The sequence below is a fragment of the Notechis scutatus genome, chromosome 6, assembly GCF_049901735.1.
Source record: "Notechis scutatus isolate UNSWTSFEM ecotype Mainland chromosome 6, rNotScu1.2, whole genome shotgun sequence".
Lineage (NCBI taxonomy): Eukaryota > Metazoa > Chordata > Lepidosauria > Squamata > Elapidae > Notechis > Notechis scutatus.
In genome coordinates this window covers 72,099,594-72,126,023 of record NC_142014.1, presented here as the reverse complement: position 1 = coordinate 72,126,023, position 26,430 = coordinate 72,099,594, and the positions used below count along the sequence as shown (strand labels likewise).

The 26,430-nt window shown below is 41.0% G+C and overlaps 1 protein-coding gene across 2 annotated transcripts; it reads right to left on the bottom strand.

Annotated features, from left to right (window-relative positions):
• Positions 1-15,105: 15,105 nt before the first annotated feature.
• Positions 15,106-25,420, bottom strand: IAPP (islet amyloid polypeptide). 2 transcript variants are annotated; one of them, XM_026678275.2, is made up of 3 exons: positions 25,288-25,420; positions 24,813-24,903; positions 15,106-15,640 (listed from the first exon to the last, which is right to left on the bottom strand). In XM_026678275.2, exons 2-3 carry the CDS (start codon positions 24,890-24,892, stop codon positions 15,469-15,471), a joined length of 252 nt encoding a protein of 83 aa, XP_026534060.1. In that variant the 5' UTR covers positions 24,893-24,903; positions 25,288-25,420; the 3' UTR covers positions 15,106-15,468. The 2 variants fall into 2 exon arrangements, with proteins under 2 accessions (XP_026534060.1, XP_087825258.1); XM_087969132.1 differs by lacking the exon at positions 25,288-25,420 and adding an exon at positions 25,094-25,107.
• Between the last annotated feature and the right edge of the window lie 1,010 nt (positions 25,421-26,430).

Here is a 26,430-nt window from a genome sequence, read left to right as displayed (position 1 = left end):
TTGTCAACAGATAAGGCCAACAGATAAACGAACCAGGGTAATTTCAGCCCTGAAAGATGAACCAAGTTTTTTTTAAAAAAAAAACACGTGCCATTTGTTAAGCCTGAATTCCCCAACAAGTGTTAAGGAAAACAAACTAAACAGAATGTGTAGCGTAGTCAGATAGGCAGACAGGTAAATGTGTGAGATAAGTTTGTATTTTAGTTAACACGCAGTAAAAATTATACAGATACGCTTGTGCTATCAAAAATATAGTTTATTCCATTAGGAATTATAGCATAGTCAAAAGAAACGGTCCATTAGTCATGTATCATTTCAGTCAGTCCAGTCGGGGATACTCAATTTGCAAAATCCATGTTGAATAGCCAATATCAGTTCACTTACAATAAATCAGTCCGTATTATCTCTTCTCTCCGTTGAGAAATCAACACTCCTTTCTCTCCTCCGTTCCAGTAAGGAAAAACGCAGTCATCAATCCATCCAGTAATTAGGGATCATTAAGCCAAAGAGAGAGAGCTGCAATTGACTTGCTTCTTTTATGGTGCTTTTACAACCACACCCTTAATTACATTCTTGTAGTTAAAGTTACACACACTTTAACCAACAAACCATGATAACTTATTTATTACTTTTTACCCAAACAAGTTAGGGTAAACAATGTTATCCCTAACACCATTAATATCCCACATGCAATAGTCTTGTAATAGTTACCCTGTGGTAAGATGGGCAGCTAGTAAGGTGAGGTGAGGTAAGGTAAGGTAAGGTAAGATTGTTGGAAGAAATGTCCATCTGGGTTCAATTCCAAGTGGGAAGGAAGACACTGGAAACATGGAGGCTGATTGGAAAGACGGTTTAAAGGGTGAAGCAGAACCATCAAACACATGAGATTCTGGGTAGCTAATCACATGGAGTGGAAACTGAGGTGTATTTATATCCTCTGTTAGGCTTTGAACTTGCTTCCTGTTCCTGTGGCAAGAAATGTATCCTGATTGGTTGTCAGACTCCCCTGGGACCATGCAGGGGTAACTCTGTAGGTTGTCTGTGTGCCAAGTTTGGTTGAAACTTGCTAGGTGATGCAGTGAAGGGCCGTTAAATGGCTCTTCCTGAAGGAGGTAGATCTTTGTTATGTAGAATAGACTGGCCCAGGCCTTAAGGGCCCATTAACAAAGATAGGGGGGCTGAGTTTCTGCCTTTCTGAGTTTCTACTTCTCTTTTAGGGGAAATATTCTGCCCTTTTAATATATCCTAAAATATTTCATTTTTCTAGGAGAGGGGTGGGTTTTAACTTTGAACAAGATAAGATAAGAATAAATAATAAAATAAAATAATAAAATAAAATAAATAATAAATAATAATGTACAATAAAATAAATAATAAAATAAAATAAAAAAATAAAATATGACCTTGGGAGACTGGAGGAAGAGCCACTGCCTAGACAATATTCAGACAAGCAGCCACTGAATCCACCAAAGAAGTGAAGGGATGGCAAACATCTCTTAAGTTTCTTAGACTGTCAGGGACTTTTAAGATTCTATTAATGTAATCTATATATATAAAAGCGAAATACCACTCACGCATCATCACAAAATCTCCAGAACCGTAAAGCCTACAAACTCGAAATTTGCCACCTGTGTTCCTCTTGGCTTCTAGGCGCTCACTGAGAAAGGATTTTTCGAAATGACCATTGACCATTGAGCATACCAAATGAGCATTGGTATTTAGTGTTAGCTGGCTTCATGCCTAATGCAAGACTAGAAGTCACAGTCTCCAGTTGACTGGCCCAAAGTCACCCCTCAACTTTCATGCCTGAGGTCAGCTAAAGCTTATAGTCCCCCTTTTCTAGATTGGTGCTTTAACTACTAGATCAAACTGGCTCTCTTTCTTAAGTCTAGATAGTGAGCAGTGATCTATTAACTTGGCTGCTTCCTTTCCTTGAACTTCCTTCATTAGTGGCCATTACAACTTCATACAGAACAGATAGATATCAGGGACACATCCTTCAGTTTCTTGTCACTGTGGGCCTCTCCTTTCCTATCTATGTGCCTGCCCGCCCACCTGCCCGCCCGTCTGTCTGTCCGTCCGTCTGTCCATCCGTCCATCCGTCCGTCCATCCATCCATCCATCCATCCATCCATCCATCCATCCATCATCTATATCTCTATTTCTCTATCATCTATCTATCTATCTATCTATCTATCTATCTATCTATCTATCTATCTATCTATCTATCTATCTATCTATCTATCTATCCATCTATCCATCTATCCATCCATCCATCTATCTATCTATCTATCTATCTATCTATCTATCTATCTATCTATCTATCTATCTATCTATCTATCATCTATATCATCTATATCTATCATCTATTTCTCTTATCTACTATCTATCTATCTCTATCATTTATCTATCCATCCATCCATCCATCTATCATCTATATCTCTATTTCTCTATTATCTACTATCTATCAGTCATCTACTATCTATTATCTATCTTTCTGTCATCTATATCTATCATCTATTTCTCTCTATCATCTCTCTATCAACTATGTATCTATATTATATATCATATATCATATATCTATCATCTATCTCTATTTCTGTCATCAATTTCTCTCTATCTTCCTTCCTTCCTTCCTTCCTTCCTTCCTTCCTTCCTTCCTTCCTTCCTTCCTTCCTTCCTTCCTTCTTTCTTTCTTTCTTTCTTTCTTTCTTTCTTTCTTTCTTTCTTTCTTTCTTTCTTTCTTTCTTTCTTTCTTTTTCTTTCTTATCTGTCTATATCTGCCATTCCCAGTAAATATTCTGGGAAAGAAAATGGAAGTGAACAAATCAGTTTGTTAACAGAGGATATGACAGCTTGAGGCTCCCCCCAAAAAAAAAAAAAGATTAAACTTTTCATTATGGTTAAGTATTCCATCTCCAAATCCATTTTTTCTGGCCATAGCACAAACTCTTCCAGATCAAGTTGCCCTTTCCTAGAACAGGAAACCAATGCCAATTAATCTTTAGTTTCGTATTATTCGTATTATTAGACATGAGATGACAATTTCCCCCTCAGCTACAGGTCACAGTGACCACAGTCCATTATTTTCTGTTCTTTTAAATCTGGTGGTGTGTTTAAAAAAAAAAAAAGCCGCATCCAACCCACAAAATAGCGTTAAGTCCAAGACCTTCCAGAAATGTGTGAAGTTTCAACTCATTGAAAAGATCACAAGCTGCATTAAGTCTTCCAAGCCAAGATCTTGAGAAAAAGCCTCATTAATGAGTAATGGGTTATAATGTATGCAAGGGGATGAGGCATGAAAAAAAACCAAATAGTTTAATGGAAGGGTACAAAACAAAACGAGATCTCTGCCTTTAAACTCATTTTGGATTCAACCAGAATGGTATGGCTCACTAGATCTCCATTCTGTTGAACACTTTTAAGCATGCTGGATCAGCGGTAGGATTCAATTATTATTTTTTACTACTGGTTCTGTGGGCATGGTTTGGTGGGCGTAGCTTGGTGGGCATGGCAGGGGAAGGATACTGCAAAATCCCCATTCCCTCCCCACTCCTGGGGCAAGGTTACTGCAAAATCCCTATTCCCTCCCCACCCCACTAACCTGCTTTCCAGCTCTGTTCTGCTGTTCAGGGCAACAAAAGAAGACCCAGCCAATCAGCTGGGACTCGGGAGGCAGAGAATAGATGGGGGCAGAGCCAATCAGAGGTGGTATTTGCCGGTTCTCCAAACTGCTCAAAATTTCCGCTACTGGTTCTCCAGAACTAGTCACAACCTGCTGAATACCCACCTCTTTGCTGGATGTTGTGCAAAGTGGGCTTGTAATGGTCTTCACAGAAGGTGTGTGTGTGTGTGTGTGTATGTGTGTGTGAAAGTCAGGAGGGTCACAAATGGAATAGTATAAGGCCACTGTGCTTAACTTGGGTTGGAGATTGCCAAGTTATATTCTCACTCCCAACTAAGTGCTGGCTGGGAAATTCTGGGAGTTGAAGTCCACAGGTCTTCGACTTGCCAGCTTTGAAAAACACTGGTCTAAACCATGGTTTATGGCCAGGGGTGGGATTCAAATTTTTTAACAACCGGTTCTGTGGGTGTGGCTTAGTTGGTGGGTGCGGCTTGGTGGTCATGTTATTGGCTGGGCGTGGCCAACTCAATATCACTCCCATCAAGGTACACATCTCCTCGTCTGGCCTCTCATGACTGTGGGGATGCTGCAACAGTCGTAAGTATGAAAATCCAATCCCCTGTTCAAGCAGGAGATCCTATATAATTTCAGACAATTGAGCAGGTTTAGAGGTATTTCTCGAGATTAGTACTCTACACCTCCACTCACCCTAGAATTCAACTATGCCTCCAGGCTCGAAATTTTGGGCCTGCACAATCTGGAACTCCACCGCCTGTGGTCCGATCTAAGCATAGTAGACAAAATTGTCTGCTATAACATCTTGCCTGTCAACGACTTCTTCAGCTTCAATCACAATAACACACGGGCAAACAACCGATACAAACTCAAGGTAAACCGCTTCAAATTTGATTGCAGAAAATATGACTTTAGCAACAGAGTGGTCAGCGCCTGGGACTCACTACCCGACTCCGTTGTTACAGCCTCAACCCCTCACAGCTTCAACCTCAAACTGTCTACCGTGGACCTCACCCCATTCCTAAGAGGCCCTTAAAGTGCATAAGGGCACCAGCGTGCCTACCATCCTTGTTTTACTGTCCCCATTTATCTGCATTTACTTCCTTGGTTCTTGTTTATGTTCATACCTGGTATCTTGTACATGTTTGACAAATAAAATAAATAAAAGATAAGTGGTTTTCCAATCTCTTTTCTTCTTCCAGTGATGGAGTCCTCACAATTTGCCCACTCATTAATTTCTTAATTTATTACCAGGTTGGCTTCTTGATTGGCTTCCATCCATTGCGTCTTGTTCTACCTTCAAGTGCTTTGGAGAATAGGTTGTGGCAGCCCCTTAAGATGTTTCCAATCATGTTTTTTTCAAGATGCAAGTGGACTTTCTTGTTTTTCTTTGAAGATGTTTCACTTCTCATCCAAGAAGCTTCTTCAGCTTCTTCAGAACACTCTCTGAGATTGGTTGTTTTCTTGCAGACCTTTCATTACCCAACTAGGTAACATCATCAACGCACTGTTGATGTTACTTAGTTTTGTGACTGGTGACCAAGCTCAGAGAGCACCAAGGACCCCACAGAATACACTATAATAAAACCAATATAAAAATTGCTGTTGACTGCCTCTGGAATATTTTATTCAGAGTTTTTACTTTAGGGAAATTTTTGCCAAACTATGATATCTCCTTTCATATATAAAGACTGGATCTCCATTGATTTGCTTTTAAAAGGGGGTAACTGAAATAATCCGGTAGGAGACAAAAATTACAGGTTTCCCCATTTTTTCCAGAACCAAGTTTAAATACAAAGTTAGCTAGAGATGGTGTAAAAGGTTGTGGCAACCCACAGTGCGAATGTTAAAAACTCATCTTGCTCTTTTTGGATATCAAATCATATTGGACAACAACTTTTGAGAGTCATGACAGGGTGAGGGAAGAAAGTATCTTTGTGATATATATCCATATATCCATCTTCCCAGCTGAAGAACATAATTCTGATGATGAAAATTACAGGGGTTGTCAAAGAAGGCCAAGGTGCATATGAATGCTTGAATCTGACAGAAAACTGATTTCTTCTCTCTTTGTAATCCACAAACATAGCATTTGTTAGAACTATCCAATCTTCCTACCCATAAAGCAAGGAAGCTCCCACGGAAATAAATCTTATTTATGCCCAATATTGACAGAACATTTATGGGCCTTTTTTAATCCAACTGGAATCACCTTGGGTGGCGTTTAGTAGAATCAAACCAGCACAACTTAATTGAGTATTGAAAAATGGAATTTTTTTTCTAACTGAACGCGGAGCAGAAATTTCAGGGGGTGGAAAAGGAAAGAGTGCAGAGAAGACCATCTTTATTAGAAGTTCTGTAATCCTCCTTTTCTTGCCCACAAGTCTTCTCCTCATCCTAGTGACCTCATATGGCTCTTTCTGCAAACTTCAGCGGGTGGGTTTCTGCTCTGACTTGTCTTCTTTAGAATTTTTTGAGGGAGGGAGGGAGGAGAGAGAGAGAGAGAAAAAAAAATTAATTATTATGAGATGCTTACTATGATCCTTGAAGAGAATTTTAAATTTTTAAAGGGGCATCCAAGTGCCTTAGTCTTTATTATCAATAGCAAAAGCAACAGTATTTAGATTTATATACCGCTCCACAGTGCTTTACAGCACTCTATGGGTTGTTCACAGTGTACAAGCATTATTTGTGCGTTGCGTCCTACAAAATGGATTCTCATTTTACCAACCTCGGAAGGACAGAAGGCTGAGTCAACCGTGATCCCCATCAGGATTCAACTCCAGTCTGTTGGCAGAGTTTGTCCACAATACGGCAGTTTAACCACTACGCCACCAGGTCTCGTCCATTATTACCAGAAATAATGTCCACAAAAAACAAAAACCAAAGGAATTCTTGCCATGTTGGTTGGAAAAAGGCCAAGTGCAGAGACTTGAGGCTGGATATTCAGATTTCTCTTGGATCAATCCATACCAACTGAATTTAAGCAAACCCCTGCATTTATTTGCAAAATATGTAGGTTGTGACGTTCACACAACATCTCAGTCTCAGATGAAATGAAGGTAGGTAGTTTGTGATTCAGCATAAGAATCTAATCATTGACTTAACATATTATTTGTTATGTTCGGGGCATGGGTGCAAGGAACGGAGACGAGGCTGTGAACAGTGAACTTCAACTCTTTATTCTCGATCAGGAACAGAAAAAAACCCTGGGCAGCAGCAGCTCTTTTATAGGGCTGGCTGCTGTCCCATTAACCAATGACTTACGTTAAAACATTTGAATTGTACCCAATGAGAGACGTTCCGCTAATAGCCAATCAGGTTGCTCCGTAAGGACCAATCCCAGCTCGCTATCCACGGACCAATCAAAAGTGCAGGATTACGAGCCTGCTTTTCTATCAAGGCTGTTAAGCTTTATTAAAATATGTTTATGTTAGTTCATAACATTATTGTTACACGATCTAGAATTCTAGATCATTATATTTAGCAATAATATGGCTTATTTTTTGACTGGGCCTCATATGCTTTGTGAAGACAGCAATTATTAACAGGTTAACCTGTTTAGCATTTTATGAAAACCCAGCCCACCAACAGAAAGAAGAAACAAATGAATAAAACATTTGAATTTACTGTAATTACTAACACCATGTAGGTAAGCTTCTCTTAGATGCTGCAGAGAACCCTTATTGGCAGCAAAAGTTGAATATCGTATATTTGTTGCTTCTCGGCAGATGGATAGATGGCTTTCATGAAGATTTACCAGCAACTCTCTAATTGAAGATCTAATGCATAAGATATTTTATACAGCTGTCTGGAAGATGGGTGCAATGGCCTGAGCTGGTTCCAGATGTTGGCAGATGCCAATCGGAGAATGGCTCACTAGGAGCACAAGGAAGAACTTTGAAATCTATTTGTAGCCTTTTTGGTATTAGATAAGTTCATCACCTTGAGTTACTTATGAAATAATAAAGGTCGAATAAAAATCTAATAATAGTAAAGGTTTAGAGGGACCAGCGGCCAACAGGCCACAACAACTAACGAATTGAAACACAACTCATTCCTGACTTCATATCCCTCAAAGAGGAAAAGGGTGACTGTTACTGGAATTCTAGAAAAATAAACTGAGTCTCAAAAGAAAATCATGTAAGTGAGCTTGTAGTTGGAACCCAACTCTTTCACATGTCCCCACCACTTCCTGCTATATAATATATCTCCCCTCACCCGAAAGCAAATTTGAGGCACATGAAGTTATGTAGAAAAGTGAGAATGGAACTCTGGAAGATAAGTACCACAGAAGTAGATCACCCAGGGGTTGTGTTTTGTTTCTTTTTTTTCCAAACTTACAATTAGGCAGCCTCAAAAGGGGTAAAAATTAAATTCTTATTCAAGAATTTCAGCAGGATACCAGAACGCCAAAGAGTTCAGTGCTACCTCACAATGGTGTCACAAACCAGCACCCCTGAGCCAGATGATTTCAATCTCTGCTATTGTTAGACAACCCTCTTGCATTTCAAAAAGAGAATAAAAGTTGCACATCAATTAGCATTTAAAACGATTTATCTCACCCTGAGATCTGAGTTCCCCTTTGTTGGCTTTTGAGATCCACGCAGGAGGTAATGACTTTTGAGAGGTACATTGTGCAGAGGTGAGGGGTGCATGAAATGGAATAATGTTGAGTTTTCTGGCCTCAAAGATCCGATTTGCCTTTCTCTTTGGGCTTAGATGGGTAAAACGGAGACTACTATTGTTCTTGGAAATTTATACAGATGGTTTGACTAGAGTCCATAAGATAAGATTTCTCCAACCTTGGCAACTTTAAGTTGTATGGACTTCAACTCCCAGAATTCATGGCTGGCTGGGAAATTCTGGGAGTTGAAGTCCATACATCTTAAAGTTGCCAAGATTGAAAAAACGCCGCCCTAAAATATGTTATTCCCAATCTCATTTTGCAAGGATTCAGACTTTCAAGAACTACACTGTCTTTGACCAGAATCCCAAGATTGCCCAATCAGAGAACAGAACAAAACAGGGAGGCGGGTTAAGCATGAAAGCTTTTCTCGTGCTTTTATTTTCAAGGATTGGAGTGAATGGGGGCAATGTTTTTCATTGCATTCTTCACAGGCAGTGAATGTTCTGACCCAAACCCTTTTCCAATAAAACAAACACGAACCAAAGGGAACAGAAACCTTTTAATGATTCTTACGAACTTTGATAAGCACGAGCCTCGCCAAAACTGTGCAAGGCTGCCAAGCATAACAGATAAGAAATATTTTACAACACAAGAGTCTTTAAATACCAACTTAAGATACTGCAATGTCCACGAAGCTGGAGTTTCAAAACGTTTTTGCTTCCTACAAAGAACATCTGATTCACAGCTAGCTTTTATCTTCTTGAAGGAGGAGCCATTACCTTGCTGCCTTACTCCCAAGTCGCCTGTGCTGCTGCAGCTGCTCTTTCTTGCGAGCAGCCCTGCGCACACGGGCACTTGGCACAGGCTCCTCGGGAACCTCCTCATTGCTGCTGCCAGCCCCCACAATCTCTGAAGGCAGCAGTCCGCTCCCTAATGGTCCTGGCACCTCATCTGAGTCCTCGCTCTCCTCAGCCATCCACACCTGCTGCCGGCTAGCCACAACAGTGAAGGAGCACAAGTCTTGATTGTCTAATACAGATCACCTTGTTTATATTCCTTTCTATCCTTGCTAGCACAAGGCGTCATGGTGGCTCAGCAGTTAAGATGCTGGGCTTGTCAGCTGGAAAGCTGGCAGCCCAGGTTTGAGACCTGAGAGCCACGTGATGGGGTGAGCTCTCGTCCTCACCCCAGCTTCTGCCAAGCAGTTCGAAAGCATGCAAATGCAAGTAGATAAGTAGGTACCACTATGGTAGGAAGGTAACAGTACTCTGTGATGTCATGCTGGCCACATGATTGTGGAAATGCCTTGGGACAGCGCTGGCTCAATGGCCTTGAAATGGAGATGAGTGCTGCCCCCTAGAGTCGGAAACAACTAGTGGAGTAATATTTTTTTTTTAACCTTGCTAATACACCCATTTGTAGTGTTAGAAGAAAATGCCGGTTCTGTACAAGCTGAGTCAATAAACAGAGGACACCTGCTTGAAACGGAGGTAGAATTTATTCAACAGCAAAAATGAACAGCACAGCCATCAAACAGGGCCACGTTTTATAAGGAAAAGTTGGAAATATTTGTAGGATGGTTTAGACTTTCTTAGTAAAGCATCTCTATGAATTTATCCAAGCTCTTAGTCTGTCACAAAGCTGATATTGTTTTTAATTCCAGAGATTCTAAGCTGTTTTTCTCTTGCTGTGTCTGCAGTTATTTACTTATTTGATAATGTGCAAGCAAGGTTTGGATTCTGTCTAAGATACACACACACACACACACACACACACTTCGCTCATCATGCAAAGAATTTTCCTTTCCCAAAAGTTTTATTATCCCTTTTACCTACATTGCCTTGCTTTCTGAATATTGCACCTACTTTATCATTTTAATTTGAGCCATTTTAAAGGGAAGTCATTTTTGTAGGCTATGTGTTCACTGCAAAATAGCATAAATTCTACCTTTTATGAATATGTCCCAATTCAGGGGTTATAAAAGGGCTTTGGAATCTTCAGCTACATTAAATGGATTCTCGCCTTCTCCCTCTTTCTCATTTCATGAATTTCTAAATTGTGCTCTCCAGTTATTGCCCATATACTATATCCTGCCTGCTTTATAGCCAGGAGGAATATATAATTGATCACTAAAAACGATGAATCATAGAATCATAGGGCTGGAAGGGTTAAGAAAAAATAACAAAATAACAGACTTGGAAGGGACCTTGGAGGTCTTCTAGTCCAACCCCCTGCTCAAGCAGGAAACCCTATAGCATTCCAGACAAGTAGCTGTCCAGTCTCTGCTTAAAAGCCTCCAGTGATGGAGCATTTACAACTTCTGAAGGCAAGCCTTTCCACTGGTTGATTGTTCTCGGTGTTAGGAAGTTTAATTCCAGGTTGCTTCTCTCCTTGATTAGTTTCCATCCATTGTTTCTTGCCTTCTGGTGCTTTGGAAAAGGGGTTGACCCCCGTCTTCTTTGTGGCAGCCCCTTAAATATTGGAACATTGTATCATGTCAACCATAGTCCTTCTTTTCCCTAAACTAGACTTCTTCATAAATTTTAGTCTCTTGATTATCTTAGTTGCTCTGCTCTGCACCTCCAGAGTCTCAACATCTTTTTTATAATATGGTGCCAAAACTGGATGCCGTATTCCAGGTGTGGTCCTTACTGAGGTATTATAAAGCAGTATTAATACTTCATGTGATCTTGATCCTATCCCTCCATTTATGCAACCGTGCACAAACTGTTTAGGCAAGGGACCTTAGAGGTTTCCCTGTTTTTAAATTCCATTTCTATCTGATCAGATATACCAGGGTTCCTGTTTCAGAAAGAGCTCACCTAAAGCCAGGGGTCGGATTCTACCGTATCGGACTGGTTCGGGTGATCCGGGAGTTCCGGTGAGTGTTTGGCCCCGCCCACCTGCCCTTGCTTTTTGCTGTGCTTTATTTCCTGGGGTTCTTTTTTTTTTTAGCACAGCTGATTCATGCGACAGAACGGTTTGCCACGCCTCAGCTATTTCAGTCACCGGGGCCACAGTAGAAGGTAAGTAATTGAGTTGAAAATAAGCTTTTTAAAAAGGTAGACCACGCGCGCCAAGTGTGCACTCACTGAACCGGTTGTTACAACCGGTTGAATTGCACCACTGCCTAAAGCTGTTTAGAAAACTAGCGGTATTTCATACAATCGGGGTTGGGATTCAAATTTTTTAACAACCAGTTCTGTGGGTGTGGCTAGGTCGGTGTGGCTAGGTCGGTGTGGCTAGGTGGGCGTGGCCATGTGATCGGTGGGCATATTTTTTTTTTCTGTTTTGCAACACCCCAATTTATTTGCCTCCTGGGTGGTGTTTTTGCTCCCAGGAAGATTTCCTAGGCCCAGGAAAGCAAAAAATGGTGCGCAGGGAGGCGGGGGGTTGGGGGGGGCCGTAGCTCCCCCCCCCACATGCTCCCTTTTGCCTCCTGGGCCTCAGGGAAGCCTCCTGGGTGAAGCAGTAAGACAGCAAGCGGGATCCCAATACAGCTGATCATCAGAACAGCTGATTGTAGGGAGGGGAAAAAAGAAACACCTTAAGGAGTGACTGGGTAGGGGAGAATGCAGCCAGCGATGTCACTCATGCGCGATAAGGACTGATTGGGCGGGGAGGGGAGGGGAGGATGGGGAGGGGTGGGGTGGAGCCAGCCAGGGCATTATTTGCCAGTTCTCTGAACTGAGCAGATTCATAGCAACCGGTTCGATAGAACCGGTCTGAACCGATAGAATCCCATCCCTGCCTACAATGCATCAGGCAACAGGATAGAATTCTGCACTCAGGTGCTTACAAAAAGTGCTATGGCTAATTTCTAACTTTAAAAGGTTGCTTTCCCCACCCCGCTCTAGTGGAAGGTCGCCCTAAATCCTTTTCATATGCTAAATTGCACTGCAGATAAAACTGGTTTCATAGGAGAGTGGGGAAATCTTAAAACTCTAAATTATAGGTAATCCTTGATGGACAACCACAATTGAGACTGGAACTTTTCATTGCTAAGTAAGGTGGTCATTAAGTGAGCTGCACCCAATTTTACCATCCTTTTTGCCATGGTTGTTAAGCAGATACCCATGGTCATTAAGTGAACCAATCTGCATTTCATAATGTGTAGAAAACTTCCTTGGTTCTGCAAGCTAATAACGACTGTTGGTGAACCCCTAGAAATTAAAGGATATGCTTTGTCCTACATCCCACAATGGGTTAATTTCTGAAACACCCTACTGTAAGACAAGTCCATTAACTTAGTTGATTGTGAGGAAATTGGTATCAGCATTTATTGAAGCCTGCTGGGTTCCTGATTGCTGATTAGGAAGGTTGTCACTCCAGTTGTTGCATTTAATTTAAAATGAAAAATGGGGATTGCCACAATATTGAGTTCATCCAACGCAATGTATTGTTAAGGGTAATCTCTTCCTTACCACATTCAGCTTCCCTCCCATATAGCTTTTCTCTAAACTTGTACCTTCTTAAAACTTGGACTACAGCCCCCATTGTCCTTAGCCGTGTGTAGTGTTCTTTTAGCAGAATAGCAGGGTTGAAAGAGATCTTAGAAGTCTTCTAGTCCAGGGGTCGCCAACCTTTTGGATCTCAGGGACCACCAAACTCATAATTTTAAATCCTGCGGACCACTAATATGAATTTTGACTGATGGTGGCTTGCTGACATGGGTGGGAAAGTCGGTCCCGTATTCCAGAGCTGCAGTAGTCACAGGACTGGCCCTTTGGTCACCCCAGAGCAGCTGCTCCTCCACCCAGGTGCACCGGCCTGCCATGGACTGGAGGAGCTGTTCCAGGATGACCAAAGGGCCAGTCCTGTGACTACTGCAGCTCTGGAATATGGGACTGACTTTCCCACCAATGTCAGCAAGCCACCCCGAGGTGGATTTCCCTCCCCTGCCATTGGTCTTACCTTCTAGTTCCAGCTCGCATGGCTCTACTCAAGGTAAGGTTTGCACTCAGCTAAAGCATGGGGGCCAGCAGGTGGGCAGGCCATGTGGGTAGTGAAGCCTTGTGTTCCCATGCAGCCTGGATTAATTGCTTTGGGGGGACATTTCTCTGCGGACCACCAAAATTTTCTCGTGGACCACCAGTGGTCCCCGGCTCACCAGTTGACAACCACTGTTCTAGTCCAACCCTCTGCTGAAGCAGGAAACCCTATACAATTTCAGTCAAGTGGCTGTCCAATCTCTTCTTAAAAACCTCTGACGATGCAGCAACCAGAACTTCTGGTGGCAACCCATTCCACTGATAACCGTAATTGTTCTCATTGGAAATTTCTCCTTAGTTCTAAGTTTGAACTTTCCTTGATTAGTTTCCATCCATTGCTTCTTGTCCTGTTTTGGAGAATAAGTTGACCCCTCCCCTTTCTTTGTGGCAGCCTCTTAGATTTTGGAAGACTGCCATCATGTAACATGTCCAAGATATTCCCTTTTGCTCCTTTCTCTGTCCTCCTTAACACTTCTCCCAATCCAGCTCGTCAACATTTCGCTGAAGCTGGTCATGTTCGATCCATTGAGTTGATAATCATCCCTTACACTTTAAAGGTGTTTTTTTAAAAAAATCATCAATGTTTAGTTAACCAAGACTTTAAAAAACACACATGGATCTTACTATTTTAATTACAAAACCCAGTGTTTTCCAACCTGAACAATTTTCAGATGTGCGGACATCCCAGTCTTAACTTTTTGAGAGTTGAAATCTGCACATCTAGAAATTGCTCGGGCTACGAAATACTATCGTGGTTATCTCCGGAGAACAAATTACCTACTATGTGGAGTAGTGGTTGAGATTTTGGACTAGGATCAGGAAGAATCCAGGTTCAAGTTCACCTGGAGTCCCAGAGGCAGTGTTTTGTGTGTGTGTATGTGTGTGTGTGTGTGTGTCCGTGTTAGTGGTGAAAATGCTGGACTAGGATGGGGAAAAAAACTAGATTCTGGTCTTTTCTCAGCCATGAGGGATTCTGGGCCAGTCATTCTCATTCAGCCAATAAGCCACTGTGATGTTGTGGTATTGTGTTAGACTATGAATAGAAACCTATATTCAAGTTCTCTCTGAGTCACCAAAGCTCATTGGGTGACTCATTGTCTCCTAGCTGTCCAGTTTTAAGACTTGTGGACTTCAACTCCCAGAATTCCTGAGCTAACATGACTGGAGGAAGATTCTGGGAGTTGGTCCACAAGTCTTAAAGCTGTCAAGTTTGAAGACCCCGACATAAAGTTTGCTATTATGAGGAAACCTGGAAAAAGAAGTACTGTATTCTATTAGAAGAAGAGAGTGTAGCTCAGGATTGAACTGTGGAGTTCTTGGTGCTCACTGAGTTTGTTTGTTTTCTTGCAGACATTTCATTGCCAAACTAGGCAACATCATCAGTGCTAGTGAGCATGGGGTTTGTTGCTCTCTGTTTAAATGCTAATGATTTGACCTTATCAGTCTTGTCTGAAGACAAACAAGGTAGAAGTAAACAATAACCTAGTCAAGGAACCACCTAGATCACTCCCACCAACACTGACAGGGCAAGCCACTTGTATATAAACAGAGACCAAACCCCGTTCCCTTCTAGCACTGATGATGTTATCTAGTTTGGTAAAGAGATGTCTGCAAGAAGACAGCCAAGCTCAGACAGCACCGAAGACTCCACAGTATATTCTACATAATACCTGGCAAGATGTAGATCTATCAATAAATACATCATTATTTATATATTAGCTGGCGTGAGGCAGGTTGACCCTGTCCCCATCAGATAATATTCCAAAGACATACATTTCTCACACTTTGTCTTTTTAAACATTTTAATTAAAAAGAAAGAAAAAAGAAAAAAAAACCATTCTTGCAGCCCATTCACATGATCAGATTTTATGTGGCATGGATTTTATGAGATTTATTCATCTTTCTCTCCCCCACCCCCCCGCCCCTTCTTCTTTTTTTACTTTTTTTTTTTACAGAGGGATTTCACAAGTATGTCGACAAAGAGACAGAGCAGGGGAAAAACAAGGCACTGTGAGATATAAGCAGGTAGCCAGTGATCAAAGCGGTGGCCCAGACAACCCAATTTTCAAGCCTCTGGCCAAAATGTCGGCCTTGCTGAAACGAAATGAATGGAAAACCGGGAGGACCAGGAACTTTATAACATGAGAGCTAGAGACAGGAAGAGCAATTTCTAGAAAGAGCCGCAACCGTTGTGCCATCCTGCCTACTTAAAGCTGTAGATAGTTGGGAGATTCTCTGCTTCTCTTTCCGTAAGTGTTGGACCCTACATTGGTAGGTGCGTAGATGGTCCCGATGGTGTTGCTGGACCGGACCAGGAAGTCTGCCAAGCGTTGTGTCACACACGTGGCCGTGTTGCACTTCCGTTTGTCCAGATGGTGGCTGTTGGTTGTTAAAAGAAAATAAATTGAACAAACAAACTGATAAATAATAAATAAAAGCAAACACACACACACACACACACACACACACAGAGAGAGAGAGAGAGAGAGAGAGAGGGAGGGAGGGAGAGATAATCCCCTTCCATAACCATTTTTACAACATATAACAGGTTAGTGTATGCTTTTAATAAATGCTTTATATTTACTCTTATCAATATTTTGGGGGGGATTTTGCAGGTAACAAGAGTGTAAACTCCATGGATGAAAGTCACTTCACCTATGGCCTTTCTAATTCTCCTTGAAAGCATTTAGCAAGAGCAAGAGTACTTAGACTTATATACCGCTTCACAGTGCTTTAACGGCCTTCTCTAAGCGGTTTACAGAGTCAGCATATTGCTCCCCAATAATCTGGGTCCTCATTTTACCAACTTGAGAAGGATGGAAGCCTTGAACCCATCAAGATCAAACTGCTGGCAGTCGGCAGAATTAGCCTGCAATACTACAATACTGCGCCACCATGCTTCATTTAATGACTGTTACATCGGTGAGAGATCCATGGTCTCTCTGAGCTTGGGTTATTCTTTTCTTGTAGATGTTTCCTTACCCAAACCAGGTAACATCATCAGTTCACTAGTTTCAGAGGTGGTATTCAGCCAGTTCTGACAGGTTCTGGAGAACCGGTAGTGGAAATTCCTAAAGCTGGGAAGACAACTGATGGAGAATTGGGACTTTGAAAACAATGGGTGGTTTTGGCTGGAACAGGCCTACTGTTCTCTAGCTCTGAGGTAACCCTAACACTGAACTTAATAGCCATAGGATGCTTGCAGAATTTGAGAAGGTATTTTTGGAAGGGGTGGATAGTAGATGAGAATAGAATATTTTGAAGGGGTCTATCTAGTTAGCTACAGAGAGAATCTCTTTGTTCTAGGTGTACGTCTAAAGCGATAATTACTATGGTCTCCTTAATCAGTAGAAACTGCCCACTATGAGGTTGAGTTTCTACATTTTTCAGGCACACAAATCCCAAACTTCCTTCTCAATCTGATTGAGAAGAAAACTTCACCAAAGTGTAAAATGTTTTATCAATAAAGTGAATATGACTATATTGTGAAAATCTAGTCTGGGTTTTTTTTCCTTCAGGTGTAAATTGGCCTGAAATCCAACAGACAGAGCTGAATTAGTGAGTTCTCCATGCCACCAAAGTATAAGATTGCCTTATTTTTCTGTTAAGGTACTTGATAGACCAATCTTCTCTTGAAATTATCCATGGGAACAATCTTCAAAAGGATGCTATAGCTGTAGAGGCAGCACAATGGCAAAAGGTGTGGAAAGGCCTCCGTAGTTTGATGGAATCCCATCAAGATGATAGATCTCAGAACACTTCGTATTTTCTTTGTGAAAGGGAAGAGGGGAGCAAATTATGAAACTCAATTTGTGAAACCAATATCACGGTTGTATTGAAGCTAAATGAAGGCTGCCTGGCTACCTTGTTCCAGACCGGGCCAATCTTATTCATGTTAGTGGGTGATAAATTTTTATTTACAAAATGGAGTAAAACTGTGAAAATTCTTTAAATCAGAAGTGAGTTGCATCTCGGGCAGACGCTGCCTGAATTAAATGAAGTATTTTATTGAAGGAGTTTTGATAGCAGACCAGGATGAAAGATGTGTATTTAACAGTCATAATTAATGCAGAAAAAAAACCTTTTATAAACCCCTTGATGTATTCTTCTCGAGGTATGAGGTAGAAAAAAAAAAAGGATTTCCCTTGCAGATTTTATTAAGGTGATCACAGTTTTATTCAGCATCTAAAAACATTCAACTCTACCATATGCACCATAGATGCTGCACCATAGAGAGTATCTTAACTTACTGCAGCTCTGTATGGTTTGCCAATTGCACAGTGGCAGATAGGACAGCACTCCAGAGGGTTAATGTCATTGCCCAGAAGATCATTGGTTGCCCTCTCCCCTCTTTGGAAGAGCTTTATAGCTCCCGCTGCCTTAAGAAAGGTCAAAACATTCGCAAAGATCCATCTCATCCTGGGAACCCTTTTTTTGAACTATTACCATCTGGCAGATGGTACAGAATAATAAAAACAAGGACCAATAGGCTGAAAAACAGCTTCTATCCCAGGGCAGTAACTCTGTTGAATTCTACTGTATAGTGCAATATTAATGCAATATCAGGGGTTTTCAATTCAGCCCAATTTTGCCTAAAAAAGGGGGGTCTTTTCAAGGACCTTACGGTTTTGGGAGAGGGGGGGGGGGGGGCCGGGAGTCCCTCCTTCTGCGGGGCTTTTTTGGGGCTGGCTTGGGGGTTGGACGCCCTCCTTTTCCGGAAGGTCGTGAGAGGCCTCCTCTGTCTCCTCTCTTTTCTCCCTGTCCTCCCCCGGGAGGGCAAGGGCAAAGGGGTGCCCGTTCGCTGGCCAAAATCCATTAATTGGGGTGTTGTTTTCGGACGCAAATATATAAGAATGTGAAGGATGTGTGTGTTCATTTTCATAGTCATAATGTACACTGAAGATGGCATTTAATTTTGCTGTACGAGGTGCAACAACAATAAAGTAAACCCCCCTCCCCCCCAAAAAAAACCTAAACTAAACATAAAACTAACCTGGGCAGTGCTGAAAGTGTTGGGATTTCAATTTTCAGGATTAGCAGAAGGCTCACAAAACACACAAATATAAATTGCACTACTTGATTTGCTGATCGATCCCCATCTCATGTCTTTGGCCCTCAGTAGAATGAGGGGAGTCAAAAGATTAGCATCACTTAGTGCATGTAGACCCTGACTTACAACCATTCGTTTAGTGACTGCTCAAAGTTACAACAGCACTGAAAAAAGTGACATAAGCTATGACCATTTTTTCACACGTACAGCCATTCGCAGCATCCAGGTCGTCACGGGATCAAAATCCAGCCACTTGGCAACTGGCGTGTAATTATGACGGTTGCAGTATCCCGGGGTTTGTGAACCTCTGACGAACAAAGTCAGTGGGAAAAACTGGATTCACTTAACAACCGTGTTACTAACTTAAGAAACAGATAACAGATAATCAGAGTTGGAAGGGACCTCATAGGTATGTGATGCGAACCTATGGCACGTGTGCCACAGGTGGCACGCAAAGCCATTTGTGCCGGCATGCGAGCTGCAGGCAAACTTACCTCATTGGGCATGCACGCACTTCACAGCTGATTTTTGGTTGGTTTGAGGCCTTTTTCGGCCTCCCAAAGGCTTGAGGAAGGCTTCTGCAGGCTTCTGTAGGCTCTGCAGGCCGAAAACTAGCCCTGTTTTGTCACTTCCTGTTTTTCAGAAAATACTGGAAGTGACGAAATGGGGCTAGTTTTCAGCCTGCAAATCCTGCAGAAGCCTGCAGAAGCCTTCCTCAAGTCTTTGGGAGGCCGAAAAAGGCCTCAAACCAACTGAAAATCAGCTGTGAGCTGCAGTGCAGATAAAGGGATGGCAGGGGTGGGTGGGGATTACGTGCGCATGTGTAGGGGGCAACTGCAGTGATTCGCTTCATGGTTGCCACAAGGCAGAGGGGGAGAAAGGGAAGGGGAAAATTAGATAGCTGAGGTTTTGCAGTCAAAATAAAAAGTTTTCTTTTAGGAACCAAGTTCATTCTAGCGGGTGCCTGAGAAGAGGAGGAGTGGAGTAACCAAGCAACCTGCCAGAACCTCTATTGGACAAAGTGACCAGTGATCTGAGGGGAAGGGGGAACTTTCACTTTTTAATCAGGTGAAAATCGCGGGAACTTTCAGAGTCAGTTTTCACCAGTTGTGCCAATATGATGTGTCCTATAAATTGTTCTTTGAGGAATCTACCTGCCCAGGAGTTCTGCTTTCTAAGGGTGCATTACTTGGAATGCTGACAGACTACCCGCACAGGTTTCATCCATGCTAGCTCACTACCTGGATTAAACTTGTGCAGGTTGTTTGTCAGCATTCCAAGTAATGCTTTAATCCATGCTAGCTCACTACAGTGGGATGCATGGCTCAGTAGCTAAGATGCTGAGGTTGTCAATCAGAAAGGTCGGCAGTTCAGCGGTTCGAATCCCTAGCGCTGCATAATGGAGTGAGCTCCCGTTACTTGTCCCAGCTTCTGCCAACCTAGCAGTTCGAAAGCATGTAAAAATGCAAGTAGAAAAATAGGGACCACTTTGGTGGGAAGGTAACATCATTCCGTGCACCTTTGGCATTTAGTTATGCTGGCCATATGACCATGGAGATGGCGCCGGATCTTCGGCTTTGTAACAGAGGTGAGCACCACCACCCTAGAGCTGGAAATGACTAGCATGTATGTGGGAGGGGAACCTTTACCTTTACCTTAGCTCACTACAAGAATCTGAACTACTAACAGTCAAGGTAAACTGGCAGTAAATAAGAGTCAATGGAATTCAAGGTGGGCTGGACTTAGATCTCTGGTGGATTCCAAACTGATGACGCACTTGACCCCTCCCTTGGGCTCAGCCTGCTCATCTCTTCCATGAACCTTTCTTTAGATCATGCAGAATTTCATCAGAGAGACCTATTCAAGGCTTAGGGAGGGTTTCAGAGCAGATATTTTAAAATAGATAATTGAAAATAAGCACAGTTCTTGTATTTTCAAGGTTCATCAATCGGAGCAGAAGACAAGGCATCACATGAACACCTTTCTCCAACTGGTGTACATTCCAGTTGTGTTGGGAGTGTAATGTTTTGAATTCCTAGCTGGAACAAAAATCACACTGACAAAATTTCATGGGTGCTATAGACCCAACCAGCACAGAAACCAACAAGTGTGCGGAAAGTTGCTGTAAATAAACAGATCTGTGTTAATCATGCAAGCAGGTGAAGGTACAGAAGAGCTTAAATGTGATTTTTTTTTCCAAAGCAGCACCTTCAGGATATAGCCAAAAAGGGGAAATTATACTATAATTTAGTCATTAAGCGGCAACAGTGACTCAATGTTTAGCTTTGGATGAGCTTTTAAAGGCTATTTAGAGCACTTACTGATAGCATGAGAAGTATTAGAATGACAGTCACTGCTATTGTCTCTTTTCCTGTGGCTGGTAGAAATCTAGCTACAGATTTCTCTGACTCCGTTCAAACTCTTTCTTACCCACCCACAGTTGTTGAGAGTTATCCCAATAAACGAGCATGGGAATTGCCAGTCAAACCACAACTTTCAATTAAAAAAATAAAAAAGTCCAGTTGCTTTTTGGAAAAGCACCTTTGGAACAACCAATCTGGATGATTGAGAACCTCCACAAAAATTTTCAATAAATCAAAGCTGTCCTGGGTCACAAAGATTAAAGGACTTGTCCTGAGTATAGCTGGGTGACAGAATGATTTAATAAGTTGTGTCACTTGCATAATTTGTGACATAATTACACTAAGGGTACCTATTGTTGCATTCTAATTGGCATTGAGGCGATATGTCACTTCTGAATGCCAGAAGTTCACAATGAATGCATTATTCTTTGTGCATGAAACTGTGTCTGGAGGCATGATATAAAATGTATTACAATTGTTCATATGTATTCTCAGGCCTCGTAATTCCTAAGAATATCACAGCCTTGCCACAAAAATGGTAAGCTGGTAAGATTGCCTTCTGTCATCATGAAGATTTGGTTTCCCCTTTATACCCGCTCTAGTTTAATTCCATCATTTCTTTCTCCTACCTCTTCTCCTGATTAAGAAAAAATGTTGCTTTTTCTTTCCAAGTCTTAAAGATGGACAATTCTTGGTTGATGACAAAACTGGTAACTCTGTCCTGAGAATTCTGGCTCTCAACTTAAACTCCCCTAAATAGATACCCTAAAATGAACCCTGAGTGAGAGACAAAAATGATTCTTCCACTTGAAAAGTTTAAAATGGGACAGCAGCCACCCCTAACCTTACATGGGTGGATTTTATTTCCCAGAATTCCTCTGACAATATAGCCATTGCTGAAAATTCTGGGATTAGAGTTTACCTCTTTAAAAGGCAACCTAGTTTAAAGAACTTCTCAGTCATGTTCGGTTCATGATAATAGCACACCCCAGAAACACATTTTCATTTAACTGCTGAACAGGAGGAAAGATCTGTAACCTGGAAACTGTCAGTTTCCATTCTCCAGTTGTAACAAAATGAAGTGATACCGAAATGTTGATGTATGCTGTGACATCAATCCTGTAAGAGCCACAATTATGTTCTTGCATTTTGATGGCTGGCATTAGTACAGACATGACAACATGTATCGTATTTAAAAAAATCAGCAGAAACTATTTTTCTTCTGTTTAAGTATATTTGGAGCCACCTACCTTGAATATCTTGAAAGAAAGAAAGAAAGAAAGAAAGAAAGAAGAAAGAAAGAAAGAAAGAAAGAAAGAAAGAAAGAAAGAAAGAAAGAAAGAAAGAAAGAAAGAAAGAAAGAAAGAAAGAAAGGAGGGAGGAAGGGAGGGAGAGGGAGAAGGAGAAGGAGAGGAAGGAAGGAAAGGAAAGTAAAAGAAAAGAAAAGAAAAGAGAGAGAGAGGGAGGGAGGAAAAGAGGGAGAGGGAGAAGGAGAGGAAGGAAGGAAAGGAAAAGAAAGGAAAGGAAAAGAAAGAAGGAAGGAAGGAAGGAAGGAAGGAAGGAAGGAAGGAAGGAAGGAAGGAAGGAAAGAAAGAAAGAAAGAAAGAAAGAAAGAAAGAAAGAAAGAAAGAAAGAAAGAAAGAAAGAAAGAAAAGGAGGGAGGAAGGAGGGAGAGGGAGAAGGAGAAGGAGAGGAAGGAAGGAAAGGAAAGTAAAAGAAAAGAAAAGAAAAGAGAGAGAGAGGGAGGGAGGAAAGAGGGAGAGGGAGAAGGAGAGGAAGGAAGGAAAGGAAAAGAAAGGAAAGGAAAAGAAAGAAGGAAGGAAGGAAGGAAGGAAGGAAAGAAAGAAGGAAGGAAGGAAGGAAGGAAGGAAGGAAGGAAAGAAAGAAAGAAAGAAAGAAAGAAAGAAAGAAAGAAAGAAAGAAAGAAAGAAAGAAAGAAAGAAAGAAAGAAAGAAACCGGGTATAAATCAAATAAATAATATGAAAATGTAATAAAGCAAGAAGTGGTTTGCATATGCTTTGAATAGGTAGTTGATTTATGCAGTTTAACTCCATACACAATTTTGAAAACCTATTATGGAATTCATCTATCTATGTAAATATTTAAATCAGGATGGGAAATCAGGGACTTATTAGATCAAATTCAACTCCCATCACATTTATCTAGGATTTAAGGGATCTATAATAATTAAACACAGATTGTCCTGCCTTGGTTTATTCTTGCTGATGTTTTCCCCCGTGATTCAGAAAAAAAAGATTTTCTCAGTCTTGAGGGATTTTTCTGAAATCCAAAGGGGTTCACTGTGAATAATCTTCCTTTATATTAGCTTTAACATTTACTTTATGCTACCATCTTCTGATACAGTCAGAATCTATTTTTATCCACTATGATTAACTAAATTTAGCTAAAATAATCAAAATTAGTAGAGATCAAGAGTCTTTAAATGTTAACTCTATTATATATCTATTGATCATCCCAAATGTCTTTTTATGTGAGTAACAAAATGTGACTATTTTGACTTTTCTCAAAAGGTAGGAAATTCACATGGGAATAAGTATTGGGTTATTTGGAAATTTCTAAGACTTTCAGCACTTTTACTGAGATTAAAAACTCTGGGTGGGGAATGTTCTCGTATAAGGGGAACAAATGATTTGTTTTAATCTTCTCAAGGTAATGGAGACTTTCTCCTCAAAATAATCCTGAGTCAAAAGTCTAAAGTCAATATGGATGACTTTTCTGATATCTGTCTACAAATATGATACCATCTCTAACAACCTCCCCCTTTTTCATTTTGATTCCATCTCTAACAATTTCTTCTTTTTTTATTGGTTTAAAATGGCTGTGGGAACATTTAGATTCTAACTCAGATGAATGTAAAGGAGAAATAAGACATTGTGTACCCAGGTTTTATGTGGATTTAAAAATATTCAAGTCTTCTTATTAAACGGAATAGCCTTTTTATAGAGCAGACAACAGTGAAGGCAGAAATATTGGTAAGCATTCAATATATAAAGATAAAGGAAGAAATATTGCGGTGCGTAAAACTTTAAAAAATATACATTGCCATTCCTTGTAGGACAGAATAATCTTTAAGAGATTTATTGATGTATTTGTTTGTTTGTTTATCATGTTTCTAGACCTTCCATCTCCATGAAGGATATAGTTAAAGTAGAATCAACTTAAAAGGTAATTCAATTTTAGGAGCATCCATTTGGTCCTGAAATTTTCCTTTCAAGTTTACTTTTAGAAAACCTAACATTACAAAGGAAAAGGTTAACATCTTAATAAAAGGGAGGGTTTTGTTATCTGTGTAATTATAGCAAATAAATAAATATGGCAAATAAATATATTTATAGCAAAGCAGGAAGCCTATCCATTAAAGATATTAATGGATAGGCACCCTTTATGTCTAATAAATGTTATTAAAAGGCATACATTCTCATCAGTTGCATCTCACCATCAGAGATACAATTGTCGGTTGGATGTCCCATAAGATAAAGCCACAGAAAGTAGTCTTTAAATGAGAATAAACAGCAAATTTTCCCTTTCTGCATAGAATAGAAGAGAATAGGAGAGGAGAGGAGAAGAGAATAAAAACAGAACAGAATAGAATCAAATAGAATTTAATTGAGTACAGTAGAAATAAGAATAGGATAGGGCAGGATAGGATAGGATAGGATAGGTATAGGATAGGATCGGACAGGACAGGACAGGACAGGACAGGACAGAACAGAATAGAACAGAACAGAGCAGAGCAGAATAACAGAGTTGGAATGGACCTTGGAGGTCTTCTCTAAGCAGGGAGTTTGTCCACTATTTTGTCCTATTCTGGACAAATCCAGAAGTCCAGTCTCTTCTTGAAAACCTCCAGTGATGCAGGACAACTTCTGAAGGCAAGCCATTACACTGATAACATTGTTCTCACTGTCAAGAAATTTCTCCTTATTCCTAGGTTTGGATCTCTCTGCCATAAGCCTCTCCTTCTTTATCCGCATCTTTATCCCCAAACTAACTGCCTTTGGCATCACAGTAGTAAATACCAGCTTGTGCAACACATTTTTTAGGGAAAGAGGAAGAGGAAAGAGGAGGAGGAGGAGGACGGGGAACAGGAAAGGAATAAGCTTTAAAGTTACTGACCTCTCGACTGGTGTCGCTTCCAGGGAGTTTAAAGTAAGAGACAAGATGATGAAAAGAAAAGGTCCCTTAAGACTGCACATTTCTCTTTTGGCTGTTTTTGAATGAAAAAGTGGGAGAAAGAAAAATTTGAAAAGCCCAAATTAGCAAATTACAAACACAAACCCAGGCACCCCAATATCCATTTTCCAGGATTCTCTTCAGTGCTGAATGGCAAATCTTGCTATTCAATGGGTATTCAGTCAGGTGGCTCACCCGAGCCCAATCCAACCCCAATTTTTAACCTTTTCAATTTTCCTATCCGAGTTTATGAATGTACTGAAAAGAAAATTAAAAACAGGAGGGTATCTCCTCTCTTGTCTGGCTGGAAAGAATTTGCTTTGTGCATCAGGTCCAGCCCCTTCCTCTCCTGTTTACCTTTGCTTTCTCTCTCTGAAGAGTCACAAGAAAGACAACATATTCTCAACCTGAGATTTACCTGGGAGGGTTAAGCGAAGGTCCCTGCAACAGCAGAAAAGGATGGGTTGAATTCCACTCTTCTAATCCAATAGTCTTCGTTACTATCTTTCTGGCTGGCAGACAATGCTGCTCTTATATATACCCCTTGTACTTTGTTCAGCTCTGACATCAAGCAGCCAAGAGAGAGAGAGAGAGGGAGAAAGAGTGTGTGTGTATGCGCGTGAGAGAGAGAGAGAGATTGGCAGAGAATGGTTCTATCATTAACTTCTATCCCCATAGATGGAAATGCCTTCGTAAAAAGCTTTGCTCCTCGCTAAACTTCAGTTAAGTCCATTTTGGGGGCCTTTGCGAAGTGATGTGCTAATCAATTATGCCTCAACAACAGCAACAGCAACAGCAACAACGAAATGGGTTTGAATAAGATCTTGAGGGAAGGGTTCCTGCAGGTATTCACGGTAGGCGAAGTGAACAAACGAAGCAGGATTTTTTAGGAATTGCCAAGATAAAAAAAGCTTGCCTTCAGAAGTTGTGGGTGCTTCAACACTGGAGGTTTTTAAGAAGAGACTGGACAACCAATTGTCTCAAGTTGTACAGGGTCTCCTGCCTGAGCAGAGGGTTAGATTGGAAGACCTCCCAAGGTCCCACTTCCAGCTCTATTCTGATGGAAAAGGAACGATTGGGAGATTTACAGTTGCTAAAAAATGAATAAAGGAACACTTGGGAAGATTATACTATTTTTTAAAAAAAGTTTATATCCCTTTTTATTTTTATAAATATCTCAAGCAGAGGACATACCTAATACTTCTTCCTCCTCCTATTTTCCTCACAACACCAACCCTACAAGATGAGTTGGCCTGAGAGAGAACGAATGGCTCAAAATAACCTAGCCACCTAAAGTGGGATTAGAACTCAGTCTCCTGGTTTCTAGCCTGTCGCTTTAACCACTAAACTGGCCTATTTTACTCTATTCTGTTCTGAGAAGCCACCAATAAAACTAAAGTTATTCCCGAGGCTGTATAACTTCTTCTAGAAAGTCAGTTCAGCTGCCGAGAGTGAACAAGCTAGAAAGTCAAAATGGAGATGGAGAAATAAGAGAGGAGCCTGTTAGGGTTCTAAGTAATAGATCCACTGAAAGCAAAAACTCTGAGGCAGGTAGATTCCT

What these genes read in the sequence shown, in the direction of transcription:
- IAPP (XM_026678275.2), bottom strand. Translation starts at nt 24,892, where the DNA reads ATGTGCAGTCTTAAGGGACCTTTTCTTTTCATCATCTTGTCTCTTACT. An exon ending in GAAGCGACACCAGTCGAGAG is followed by an intron (nt 15,641 to 24,812) that starts GTCAGTAACTTT and finishes AACAACCAACAG; the next exon opens with CCACCATCTGGACAAACGGA.